General features: G+C 48.6%; 1 protein-coding gene across 2 annotated transcripts in view; it reads right to left on the reverse strand.

Moving 5' to 3' along the window:
- The window catches only part of PAX3 (paired box 3), a 101,914-nt gene extending 88,697 nt beyond the window's left edge, over positions 1–13,217 (reverse strand). Inside the window, exons 1-4 of one of the 2 annotated variants that reach the window (XM_061386289.1) lie at positions 12,783–13,217; positions 11,239–11,474; positions 9,777–9,903; positions 8,475–8,609 (exon numbers count right to left, since the gene is read on the reverse strand). In XM_061386289.1, the coding sequence (XP_061242273.1) occupies positions 8,475–8,609; positions 9,777–9,903; positions 11,239–11,474; positions 12,783–12,867 (583 nt within the window). In that variant the 5' untranslated portion in view covers positions 12,868–13,217. Of the gene's footprint in view, positions 1–8,474; positions 8,610–9,776; positions 9,907–11,238; positions 11,475–12,782 lie in introns of both variants that reach the window. The other variant, XM_061386279.1, reaches the window with a different exon arrangement.
- Between the last annotated feature and the right edge of the window lie 288 nt (positions 13,218–13,505).

The raw sequence follows: 13,505 nt of genomic DNA on the forward strand, positions 1-13,505 counted from the left end.
GTCTATAATTGTTTAAAAATAAGATTTTTTTTTCAAAAAAAGATAAACCCTATAAAAGAAACAAAAACTATGCTAATACCCCCAGACAATGCCTAAGTGCCTGTTGACTGGGTAAATTAATGCTTATATTAGGGCTTGCCAAAAAAAAAAAAAGATATAAGTATGGTGGCTGTACTTCTCCTTTATCTGTGTACTTGTAAAAATCATAAGCCAGGCTTTCTGTTAAAAATGTAAATTTGTACATGACCATGTAAGCGTTGACTGTGAAAGTGTACAAAAACCAATTCCATGTTGTAAGGTAACTTACACAAAGCCATTAACTTTCCTTTCTTAGCTATTCTATCCTAACATACTTATTGTTTCCATCTAATGACATAAGGCCAAGCACACTGAATTCTGCAGTTGTTTCCAGAAATATGCCTACCATCTGATTATAAAATCTTTTTAAATTTCCACTTAAGCCTCCTTAGCTGTACTATTTGAATTCCAATATGATCCTGAAAATTTTTAAGGCTGAAAGTCAGTGGTATTTCCTCTCCCCCAAACCTATGTTAGTCGGCCAAGAATAGTCTCCCACTCTTGTCACAAAGCATTTTGATCAGCTATTTTAAAACAGATCTAATGGAATCAGATCCAGAATGAGTGGGAAATTGGTTCCCAAAATCAAAAGTTTATATTAATATACTATTGTAGATACAGTAAAGCTGGCCAAATAAAAGTACATAAGAATCAAGAAATCACTAAGTGAGTTGAAGGAGACAAACACGGCTGGTTTGCTATTGCCTGTCATGAGTTCCAATTTGTTTTACGGAGGAAGATTCGTTTCCCAGCCACAGCAGTAAAAACTCAGACTACCTACTTTGACCGAGTTGCTTCATAGAGAGAAGGGGTTCTTTGTTGTTTGGGGTTTTTTTTTTTAACTTAAAATCCTGCAGCTAAAATTTAAATGTTATGAACTTTGTTATATACAACATCTAAGGTAAAACTCTTCCTCAGGAGTTTTTTTCTAGGACAAATGTACACCAAATCAAATTCTAAATTTTACACCATTATCCTTTATTAAGATGCAATTACTTCTTTAAAGTGAAGTGGCCATTGCCGTGGCAGAAATTATGTCAGTCTCCTTGGTCTTTATCAGGAAGAAAGAAAAACTGACTTTGACAATAAAAATTCATAAAGCCTTTTATTACTCAACTGTCTTCAACAACTATTTTCCATGGTTTTCATAATTCCCTTTGACAATGGTGAAACTTCTAACTCATCTGTCTTAAATAAAGGTTTTATAATCCTAACGGGCATTTTGATAACTGCATGTTCCAGATACAATCTGGAAAGTATATTCTGTTCAGTTGAGGGCATAATTCCATCACAGACAATCTGAGAGGATGCTTTCTTAGAAAAGAGACAACCCCATTCCCACAAAAGTTCAACACTACTGGAGTTCAGCATTTGGCCCAATACCACAACATAAAGCTGAAAGCTGAACTGTGCCACTTTCCACGCAAGACTGGGACGAATGGGGTGAGGAAACCTTTCCCAGCAGAGTAGAGAATGGTCCTCTGTCGCCACGTTGGTGTGCATCTTCCAAGAGAATAGCAACTTCTGAAATTCCCTTTCACTTTCTTCAATCACAATTCTCCAGCTAAGGCAGCCAGCACTTTTCTATTTCAACAATAACATAAAATATTTTTTCTAACCTTATTGAGACATAATTAACATAAGCCCCCTGTCAAAGTCAGTAATTCTGCCTTGGTACTGAGGTCAGGCTCCACTCAGAGTATGACTCTGTGTCCCCCTGGCAGTATATGAACACATAGCCTGATATCCAAGACAGGACAGTCACTTTCACTCCACATGTATGTGAAACATGAAATACACATATACGTGAAAAATGTAGCAAAGAATTCTCTAGCATTGCATCTGGATCCAGGACAAGGCAGTCATAATCAATCTGCACTGACTCACATTTCCAGCTTAATCTATTTCAGGCAGTTGTCCCAATGCCCAATGATTGGGACTATTTCAAAGGACATTTGAGCACAGATAGATTATTAATTAATTGGGAATTATAACAGAAAATGTTAGAAACACTAATGATTCTGACTCTGTCAAGATTCATCTTGCTCAAGAGTGAATGACATAGTAAAATAAAATCAAATGAAATAAAAATAAGTCTCTAAGCACAATTATTTAGCAGAGAAATGAACAGAGAAAGGGCTTCAGAAAATCTCCCCCACAGGCAGATTCATGATGCTCAGTTGAATATTCAAAGCTGAATCTGGCATAAATTTCACAACCTCAGTTAGAGTGATTTGTTGGAATTTGCAAATTAAGCACAGAGATGGTATTTCCAAAAGAGCCTTTGCAGGAATTTTAGCTCTCATAATAAAAGAAAAATCTTTCCAAATATATTGAATTCTTAAACCAAAAAAAAAAAAAAAAAGTCTAGCAGTTCATCGAAAAATCAACAGTCCAAAAAAGTCATAAAATTATTCAGGGAAATATTTTTCCTAGCATTCAACAGCAGTGCTGAGTATGAATTGGGAAGCTGTGCTGTTACTTCAAATTCTGATGACTCTAGAAAGTGTAATCCACAGGACAAATAAACCTTTCTGTGTGTGTGTGCAACGGGGTATAGTTTACTGCCAGCATAATTCATAGTGACCGACTTATAAATAAACTCTAACGATGCACAAACTACACACACAAACAAACACATATCTGCTCCTACATTGTAGGAGGTTTAAAAATATACATGGGACTCATCTAACCATCCATAAACAGAAAAATTGTGGAAACATATGTAGGGAAATGCAGTTAATCTAACTCTCAGTTTCCTGTGTATTTAATTATTCCCCACCTAGTTTTACATAAAACTCTGACATCTTGCCTTTGCATCATTCCAGCTTGGAAAGCAACTTCAGTAAAACTTCCATATTTAGAAATTTAGTGGACACTGGGATCTTAGCTTCCATGCCTCCCACCACCTCCCGGCCAAGGAAAATCTATTTGATGATAAATTCACCGTCTTAGCTTAAGTTTTAAACAAGAAATCACCATAGGATAATTAAAAACACCCCATGAATCTCTTCTCTACAAACCTAGGACATGTAACTGGTTTCGGTTCCTATTTCTTAAAGAGAATTCGGTCAATCCTCCTTAGAGGTTTCAGAGGAAAAGGGGGATTTTCCAAGACAGATAAGTTGAAATGATCCCGCTTTGATCTCAGTGGTTAAGAATCCTTCACAATGGAAGATGGCCACTGAGAGGCCGCGATCCTGGCCTTTTAATGCGTAACAATGGTATCAACAAACAGCTACTTAATCAATATTTGGCCAGAGTTGCTGAAAACTTCCTTTTCAGATTTTAATTCCTTGTTGTAAAACAACCCCAGAGCAGCCAGTGAGATAAGGCATTAAACTGACTGCTTAATTGCCTTTTACTGTCTTGTTAGTTATATATGTACATTCTTAATGGTTCTTTAATCTTTATTTACCCGCATAAATAAATTACCTGGGGTGGGACCCCACCAAACAGAACCTCCTCTGCCCCCAAGCCTGGCGAAAGTCTCACCGTGTGTTTGTTGCTGTTGTTGAGGCTTTTAACATTTATTGACTATCTATGTACGTTAACATTTAACCTCGTGGTTACGAAGGATTTTTGTTGTTGTTCTCAAAATACAAAATACTCGTGAAAGTTGAACCTGAGTTCGGCGGCAACACTGCTATTCACCTGATGAATTTCCGCATATTCCACCCCTTGAACCCAGGCGCACTTGCTGGTTCCACCTCGCCGCGCGGATGGGTTTTATTGCATAGCCCTGGGGACTCTTAAATGACCCTTCAGTAATTATTACGCACTTGAAGCCCCAACGTCCCCGTTCCGGTGCTATCACCCAGCAAATCAAACTTCAAAATAAACATACAATTTCAAGCATTAATTAGAAAATCTGCATGTTTTCAATAAGGCTATAAAGTAAGCCGACAGCAGTCAACCAGACAAAACCAACCAGCGAAAAAGAAAGCTACAATCTGATCTTGGTTGCTTCCTTTCAAATCGGTCCAACGGGAAAATCGTTACCGTTACCTCTTCGAAAAGAACACAGCGTGCTGTTTCAATTTAACTCAAGTTCTGGTATTTCCCATAGATTTTTAAATGGGTGATATTTCTTTGTTGAGTATTTTAAGCGCTGCAGAAAACATGAAATTTACCCCCCAAAGACAAGAGACGACATTGGGGTCAAATTCGTGATTCTGACAAATGGAGACAGGGCTGTCCACTTTAATAAAGGTTCCGATGCCACAAACCTAAGATCTTATAGCTCATGATTTTAATCTGTGGGAAACATTTTCCCCCTCCCCCCGCCCCGCCCCCGCCTGACCCCCGCCCTTTGCCTCGCGCCAAAAAGTCCTTCCCTGCTAACTGGTGGGGTGGGATAGAGGGGGAGAGACACGAAACTGCCTTCAGTTCCCCTCGATTTCAGTAGTGCTCCCGTTAATGATAAAATGTTCATGATCCCACAGGAAACGAAATCGTTCCAGAACCTTTAAAATGTCAGTACGTGTTTAATTGTTTTATCGTATGCCCGGCTGAAAAGATGACGTCGTCTTCGTTACTTTTAGAAAAGCTCACAAGTTTGCAAACTTGAGCAAAGCTTTTGTCACTTTTACTTTCTCAAATCCAAAACAAAAAACAAAAAAACAGTGCTTTTCATAAATGTCAAATTGAAAGGGATCGATATAAAAGAAGGGTAAGCTCCAACCGACTATGCTTGGGTCTCTTGGCTCAAACTTTGAAATTGTTGCAAACCTCCCACGCTAGCTGGTGATTCTTAAAAAGGGTTAGGGTCCTATGAAAGTGTATCTCCAGCCCCAATCAAAACATCAATTTGGCAATCTGGCCTCTTTCCCCCTGCACCCCCGAGCTGCCACTTCAAAGCTGCTGCAACAAGTCAGTAATTGTAACTTTGCATCTAAATATTTAAGCGAGAGTCTTGCAGTCGCGTGTCCATTTACAGTCCTCATCTGTCCTCTAATTCCATTACGGCACAAAGCAAAAATGTTTCCCAAAACTCACAAACAGGAAAAGCGTCACCCTGCCGCTGGTGGAGGAGGAGGAGAAGGCTGGGGGGAGGAGCTGATGAAGGAGCAGTTTCTATTGATTAGTCACCGCTTTTGTGTTAAGGGCTTTCTTTAAAATAAGAGGGGGAAAAAAAAAATAGGGGGAGGTTGCAGAAATTTCACTAATGTGAGCCTCAGGCAAGGAAGGGGGAAAAAAGAGGAGAAGAAGGAGGGGGAGGCGGGCTGTGTCTAGATGAAAGTGAGAAGGACATAAAGGAGGCAATTGAGTCGGCTGCAGCCCGGCGAGCTAAGCTTCGAGCCGGCCAGAGCGCAGGGGAGGGGGCGGCGCGGCGCGGCGCTTTGGCTCAGGGCGCAAGAGTGGGGGCCGTGCCCATTGTGGCGGCGCCCGCGGGCCCGCTCCGCCACGCCGGGGGAGGAACAGAGGCGCCCATTGAGTGGCCGCGGCGCGGGCCGTGCCCAGAGCCCCCCGTTGCCGCGACCGGGGCTGGGTTTCTCCGGCTGCGCCCGGTCGGCTCTCGGTGCCGAGTGGGGAGGGGAAGGAAGGGGAGTGAAGAAGGTCCTGGGAAGGGTGGGGGATTCCTGGCCGCCCAACCCTCTCCTTCCACACTGGCAAAACAGCTGGAGGTGTAGATCCAAGGAGGGGCGCGCAGTCTGTTGCGTGCCAGGGCGCACGGGCCTGCGCGCACCGGGTCGGTCAGCCACGGTCGTCTTGGATGGGGCGAGGCACAAGGCAAAGTTGGGAAAGTGAATGGGGCCATCTAGAACGCGACCCTGGGGAGAAAAACGAGAGCTGTTCTGACCTCTTTCAGGGTGCCTCTCACCCTATGTCCTAGTCTCTGACAAGTAGAAAGATGCACCCGAGAAGAGCCAGTCAGCAACAGCCGGCAGGCCGAAAAGGAATCTGGAACCTTCAGAAAGCGCGCGCCGCCCTGCTCAGGACGCCCAAACGGCCTTCCTTAGGCCCGCCTGGGAGCTCAGACCCCTTTATCAACATTCATTCTATTTTCCAAGCCGGGAAGCCTGGGACTTTTGCTGCCCAAACGACCGGGAATCTTTCTTTTCTTTTTTTTTTTTTTTTTGAGATTTCTAAACTTCCCTTCCAACTCCACTCCACTCTGTCCTTTCTCTGGGCCCTCTTGCCCTCCAGGGCTCATCTGGAAAAGGAGCTAGAGGCGCTGAAGAGACTGACGCTGCCTCTTGCTTGACAACCCCAAATTAAATTAGACTTCAGCCTCCGAGTTGTGTGTATGTGTGTGTTTTCAACGGTTCAGCCCCGCTGGGGAGAATACTCTGCTTTTAAAAATGGTAGCAATTGCCCTTGAATGGCAGCAGCCCCAGCTAGACAGCCCGAAAGACTAGAAACATTTTGTAGGTGAAATGGCCACTTTTTCCACGGCTGGAGAGTCCATAAAACTTCCTGGCGCAGCAGCTCTTGGGGCTCATTGAATAATTCATCCCTCATTGCAAGCCCATAATGTCTATTCTCAGCCCTTTGTGGGGCTGTTTTCTCTTCTTTTCTCCTTGAATTATAAAAAGGTTGCCTTCCTTTGTTCACATCAAGCTGCTGCGAGCGGGAGCTTTGTCTGGGCCGAGCTAAAGTGTGAGTTTCAATGGACTCTCCAGGCTTTGTCTCCCAAGTTCATCTCCAAGTGTAGATTGTGTAGAGAAGGCCTTCTTTGTAAAAGCTGGAAAAGTTGTACAAATGTTTGACCAGCTCATTTGGGGCGTTTTGTCTCCTGGGCCCTCGGTTGCCGGTGCGGTGAGGGAGCGATGGAGCTGCGGCGCAGGCGCCTCCAGCAACAAGTAGCAAAGCCTGGCCACCTCCACCCTCCTTCCCAAGCCTCCCTCTGGGTTCAGTGCCTACAGGGGCCCATTGGGTTTGGGGTTGGCTGGCTTCTCACCTTCTTCCCTCCCCAGCACCTCCAATACAGCATGTAGACCAGGACTAAAAGCCAGGCATCCTCTCAGAGACCAGGGCAGAAAGGCACCCCTTCAAAAAGAAGGGCTTACACTAAGTCTGTGTGAGACCCCTGCTTCAAAGGAGGGAAGCCACAGGGTATGTGTCTTCTTCACTCAACCTGCCTTGGGTTTTTATGTCTTGATTGCCTGTGTGTGCCAGAGCACCTAGGCATCGGTTTAGCCCTACAAACTGTGGTTTGGATTTGTAACATCTAAGTATGTGTCTCTTCGAGGTTGTGTACAGATTTCGTATTGATTTGTAAAGCTGTCGGCTCCGGAGGGCCAGTGGTCTGCGCTGGAGTTGAGCAATGAAAGTAAAAAAAGCGACCAGTTTCCCGAACCACAGTCCTACCCGGGACACCACTGGCGGAGGGCTCAGATCCAGTAAGTCGAAGTGGTTGACCGCTCCAAGCCCACCTGGAGAGCCGCCTGCCCTTCTAGGTCAACTCAAAAGTCCACTCAGCCTCAGAAGTCTCAGCCCCCAGCAAGGGAAGGCCATGCATGGGTGGGGACACCGGGCAACTCCTGACCCTTTGGGCCTTGGAAAAGGTGCAACCATCCCCCAGGCCAAAAGTGCTGAGAGGCAGAACTTCGGAGACTCTCCTTGTGCCAGGATCCCTTCCCAGTTCAACTCCCACGGGGTTGACTTTTTCCGTGGGGCTCTGAAGAAAACCCCAAGGCTACATGTAAGGCTCCACAGGGGAGGTTTTTCTCTTGAGGCTGACAGATTTGCCAAGGAGAAGACACCCCTGGGAAGAGAAAGTGCGCCCACATTGCGAACCCGAGAACCCAGAGCCCCTCGCTTGTAACCAAGATCTTAGGATTGTTTTTCTTCCCAGACACACACAGTTCAAACCCTACCGCACTTGAAAACCAATTTAAAACAAAGGAAAAACCACCGACGTACACATATACATTTATAAGGCAATCAGTGTGACGCAACTTTGAGAACCTACTGCCTTCAAGAGTTTTGAGTCTCTCTTCCTCTCCCCCGCCTACCCACCCCCTCAACCAAGGAAGCTCTTTGGAGACTCTGGGCCTTTCCTAAGGGCACAAAATGTTCCTTTAACCTCGGGAGGCTCAAAGACTGCCCCCCAGGCCCCAAACTGCTCAGATTCAGTCTTGCAAGCCTGCGGGCAAGAGGGTAGCCCCTCAGCCAGACTGCAATTTGTAGTTCGAGATTCCGAGGGACTGTGAGTGGTGCGGAACAAAGATTTATAAAACAGAAAAGAGAAAGAGAGAAAAGATTTTTGTATTCAGTGAAAGTGCATCTCGGGTCTTTCTCTTCAATGCTCTTACCCGGGTGCAGTGGATACGAGTGAGGAGGGACCGTGACATGAGCCGGGGAGGCGCAGCCCGTAAGCCTCCAAGGTCAGAGCGCGGAGTCCGAGAGGCGCTGGCCCGCAGGGCGCCGCTCAGCGCGCCGCCGCTTACCTCGCTCGCTCAGGATGCCGTCGATGCTGTGTTTCGCTTTCTTCTCACTCTCCTCGGCCTCCTTCCTCTCTAGGTCGGCCTCCTCCTCTTCGCCTTTCCCGAATTTACTCCTCAGGATGCGGCTGATGGAACTCACTGGGGGCGGAAGGAAGAAGGGGGCGCAAACGACTGAGATTTGCAGGATCGTGCTGGAAGGGGCTCCCCAGCCCCTAATCGGAGTGGGGGTGAAGAAGGCCTGCCCTGCACAGTTTGCTTCTGCCCCCTCCTGCATCTTTGGGCATCCTTGTCCTTCTACACCCCGCCTCACCCTCCCACTCAACCTGCCCCCACCCCACCCCCATTGTATGATCGTCTTCTAGGATCTCGGAGACCGCGGCCTGGAGCTCACACCTCCGGGTTAGGGGCCGGGAACAGCCGTACCGGTCCTCTCTCCCCGGTAGGAAGCCTCCCTCCTGACTCCACAGACGGGTCTCTAGATCTCCAGTCTCAGAGAATTCTCCCGCCAGCCCACCCGGCACACCCCCACCCCAAGCTGAAGGCCTTGCGCCCCGCGGTTCGCGGTATGGCAGGAAGAAGGAGAGCGGCCCCATCCCCTGCAATTCGACTTTTTTCTTTTCTTTTGCGACCATAAAAGGTTTAAATTTCAACTGCAGAATCGTTTCCTATTGTAAAAATCAAAAGAAAATGCACTCTTCCCCGTTTATTTTTTCCAGATTCCAGTCTGGTAAACAAATCCATCCTCTGAAATATCTCGTTCTCGCAGGGGGGGAAAGGGAGTTTCCTTCTAATTAAAAACAAACCGTGCGCCCTCGCGCTTGCCCTGCTCTCGCCCCTATTCTTCCTTCGCCTCTCCCTGGCCGCCGGGGGCGCCGGATGGTCCCTGGGACTCTCCCGTAAAATAATCTCCCGGCCATTGCCGAAGCCTCCCCTCCCGTGCGCGCACGGAGAAGCCTCGGCTGGCGCGGCCCCATCTCCCTTCGGTTAGGGTTACCAAAACATTTGTTTCTCTTTAAAAGGGAACATCAATATTAATAAACGCTTGGCCTCCGCCTCGCGTTTCCTGCCCTGCCCCTTCGACAGAAACCCTCTTTGGGGAGCCCTGAGCGGCGATCTCTCAACCCCAGGACAAGCAGCTGATCACTACCTCCATAAAACGGCTAGTTCGTAAATATTTCAGAGCCCCTGGAGGGACCGCCTCCCGATCATCCAGATCGATCACTGGGGGTGGTTATGGTTCAGATGGCCCGCCCGCGTAATAGCGACTGACGCCTAGCCTTGGGAAGACGCAGACGAGCCTGGTACCTGAGGGTACGGTGTTTCGATCACAGACCGCGTCCTTGAGTAATTTGTCTCGAATTTCCCAGCTGAACATGCCGGGGTTCTCTCTTTTGTATTCCTCTATTTTCTTCTCCACGTCAGGCGTTGTCACCTGCTTTAAGAGAACCGGCAGACCGGCGTTGGTACCCAGTTCTCTGGGCCGGATGTGGCGGCCTCACCGCCTCCGGGCCTGGCGGGATGCTCCTTCTTGCGCCCCGTGGCAAGTTTCCCCTGGTTAGCAAAAGGACCCCAACTCTCTGAGCAGTGTACTTTAGAAAAGGGCAGAGAAAAAACCATCCCAACCCTCTCCTCCCCACATCAGGTCTCACAGTTGGGATAAAATAAGAAGAGGTATGACCTCTTGGAAGGGGTGTACTTTCTGATCCGTGGGAATAAAGAAAGGCAACCCCTTATGCTGAATCAACACGAAAACGAAACTAAAAAAAGTAAGACTTGAAAGAGGAGCAGAAAAAATCAGGTTAGATCTGTAACTTGTGCCTTTTCAAAGGAACTCAAGGTTTTAGCTCAAGTGAAGAGCAAAATGAAACGCAAAAGTTGAGTGTCCATTAAAAATCAGAGTGGTAGCAAATATGATTAATCGGAAAGACAGGCTCTTTATTCCACCCCACCCCACCCCCCAAGAAAAAGAGTTTCCAGAGATTCTTAGAGAGGTTGCAAAGCGGGCTGGCATGCGAGGAAAGGCAGTTGTCTGGAAATTTTCAGTTTACCAGACCCCTCCTTTTGGTTTTGCCCTGTGGCAACCAGAAAATTATATTGGATTTTCCCCACATCCAGAAAAAAGGGCAGCTGTAGGCAATCCCCTCCCACTCAGCCATAGCCAGTGTGATTCTCTTTCCTTTTGTAAGGAGAACCAAAATAATTTGAGGATAGCACCAAACTGCCTTTTAAAAGCCAAGTCATCGGCTCATTACAAAGAAAGCAAATCACCCTAGCTTTTGATTCCTTGAAGACAATTTGGACTGGAGGCAATAGGGGAGAACAGTTGGAAGTGAAACCATTCAAAAACCCAGAGTGGCTCCTTGGATTACATTTGGAATGGGCAATGTAGTCGCTGGGAGCTGGGGAGATACTTGGAGAAGAAACCAGCAACAGGTGAGCACGTACAGCTTGGACGCTTTGGGTGTCTGCCTATTAAAACAATTTGATGAGAATTTCAGGATTCTGAGGCATACAAAACAAAGGCTTTATCTCCTTTGCAAAAAGGCTAGAGTTTTTCCTTAGCATTTATCAAGGAGTACCAGCTCAAACAGCACTGTAGACCCTTCTCTTCACCACCACCACCCTCCCCAACACGCACACACATACACACACCTTCCCAGACTTGGAAAAAAACACCTCAGAAAGTCCCAGCTGGCAGTCCTTTCCCGCTGCCCACTCTGCCCTAACTTCAGACAGGAGGCCCCCAGGGCCAGGCCTGCGAGCTCACCTTGGGCTTGCTGCCACCAATGGCACCAGGGCGGATGGAGCCAGTCTCCTGATACCTGCATAGGATCTTAGAGACGCAGCCATGGGACACACGCAGCTGGCGGGAGATGACGCAGGGCCGGATGCCATGGTGGGCCATCTCCACGATCTTGTGGCGGATGTGGTTGGGTAGTGGCCTGCCGTTGATAAAAACACCTCCAAGCTGGTTGACCCGGCCCTGGCCGAGGGGAGTGGACACTGGGAACAGAAGTCAAGAAGAGAGACAAATGGAAGATCATTTGGGGAGAGAGGAGAGCAGCCCAAAAGATGAACCCCAATTTCACACTCTTCTGGCCAATCGGTATGTTACAGCCTTAGCACTGAAATTGCTCCATTCGGGCTCCCAACCTGAGACCCTACTTTAACCACACTTGTTCAAACTATTAAGCAATTCAAGGGCACATAATCTTGTGTGAAAGGAGCAACCAGGGCAAAATAAACTCGCTATAGTGAACCTGTCTTCCCTTTGGACCCAAGAAAGGGGACAATTTGCAGGGGCAGGGGGTGGGGTGGGGAGACCTAGAGGCTGGTGAAAGAACAGCCTCCCTGCAGAGAGAAGTTCACCCAGGCCTTCTGCGGCTGGCATTAAACCCTGTCTAACTGGGGGGCCTTTCTTTCTAAGAAACTTGGAGGAGTTGACAACCCTTTGGGTTTTGGGCTAGGAGTACTGCAGCCAAAGGTCAAAGAGGGTACTGAAAGCAAGCCGCAGGTGTCATCATGAGTCACCTGTTACACCTCGGGCCAGAGACAACAGTCCAGTCTGCTCACAGGCCCCTCGCCTCCGCTGGTGCTCTGATTATTATTAATAATACATCCTATTTCAGACTGAGGGCCAAGCCCAGGCACCGGCAGGGTCAGCAACCCGGCTCGGGCGACCAAACCTCGCAAACTGTCTAGAAAGTCCGAAAAATGATTTGCAAGGTCTCCTGCCTCCCTGGAGTCCAGAACCTTCACTCTAACTGAAAGACAGTCCCCCAAATGGATTGTGGAAACTTCCAGATGAAGCTGGAGATAAATGGGGCCCTAATTAAGGAATCAATAAATACTAAAAATTCCCCAGCATGATTCTGCACGGGCATGCGCCACCACAACTTCGCACCCCCTAAGAAAATCCTTCCAGAATTAACAAGAGTTTAGCGAATACAGGAACAGCCGGGGTAGTTTTGAGATGCCTTCGGGGGCACAAAGTGCTGAGAAGTTGCTTGCTGGTGCTCAAAAGCCGGTTGATCCCTGCCCCACCAAGGCATTTCCAAAACAACAGGGAAAAGCATACCCGCCCAGGAGCAGGCCTGGCCACCAAGCTCCGGCAGGAGTTACAGAGAAAAAGGACGCTTCGTTTACCCAGAGAAACTCGAGAGGGGACCTCGCCCAACTGTTCCCTCCTGATACGGGGGTACCCCGGGAATGCGCTCCTGGACGCGCCGAAGGAGCCCGTGGAGACCCCGGCTGGGTGGAGCAGCCTGGCCGCGGATCCACGATCTGGGCGGCGCTGAGGCCCTTTCTTACCTTCCAGCGGGAACCCGCTGCGCGGGTAGTTCTGTCCCGGGCCCGGCCGCATCATCCTGGGCACAGCTCCGGCCAGTGTGGTCATCCTGGGGGCAGCTTCGCTTGGAAATTATATCCAGGTGAAGGCGAAATAGATGAGACAGGCTCTGGTGACCCCAGGCAACTCCCCCGAGCGTGGAGAGTCCCTCCCCAAAAAGGCTGGAGAGAAAGGAGGGACCCGGGAAAGGGGAGCTGCTCGCTCTTAGTCCAAAGAGAGGCTCGAGGTGGAACCGGGGGAAGGGGGTGGGCAGGGAGGCCCCGGAGTCCAGGATCCCGAGCCCAGGGCGGAAAAGTTTGGTGCGAGTCTGGGCCGGCGGCCCCGCGGCTAGGAGCGCTGGGGAGGGGTCTCGGAGTTCGGCAACTAGCCGGGGAGGGGGGGTGGGGGCGGGAGCGTGGCCGGCCTGAGTCTCCTCCCGTCGTGACACCGAGTGCGGGGATCTGGGCTCGGGAGCATTTATTAGTTCTTTCACCCAAAGCTTGGTCAGGAGCCCTGAGCTGCGATTGGCCGACGGGGAGACCGTCCCGGGTGGCGGAGATACGCGCTGATTGGGCGACAGCGGCCACTTTCTCTTCCCATCCCCGGCGGTGCCCAAGCCTCGACCGGCCCAGAGAGGGACCCGCGCTGCGCCTCTAACCTGGGGAAAGAAGGGTAGACCCACGGAAACCCGGAGAGACAGTACCGAG

Source organism: Bos javanicus, chromosome 2 (assembly GCF_032452875.1).
Source record: "Bos javanicus breed banteng chromosome 2, ARS-OSU_banteng_1.0, whole genome shotgun sequence".
NCBI lineage: Eukaryota > Metazoa > Chordata > Mammalia > Artiodactyla > Bovidae > Bos > Bos javanicus.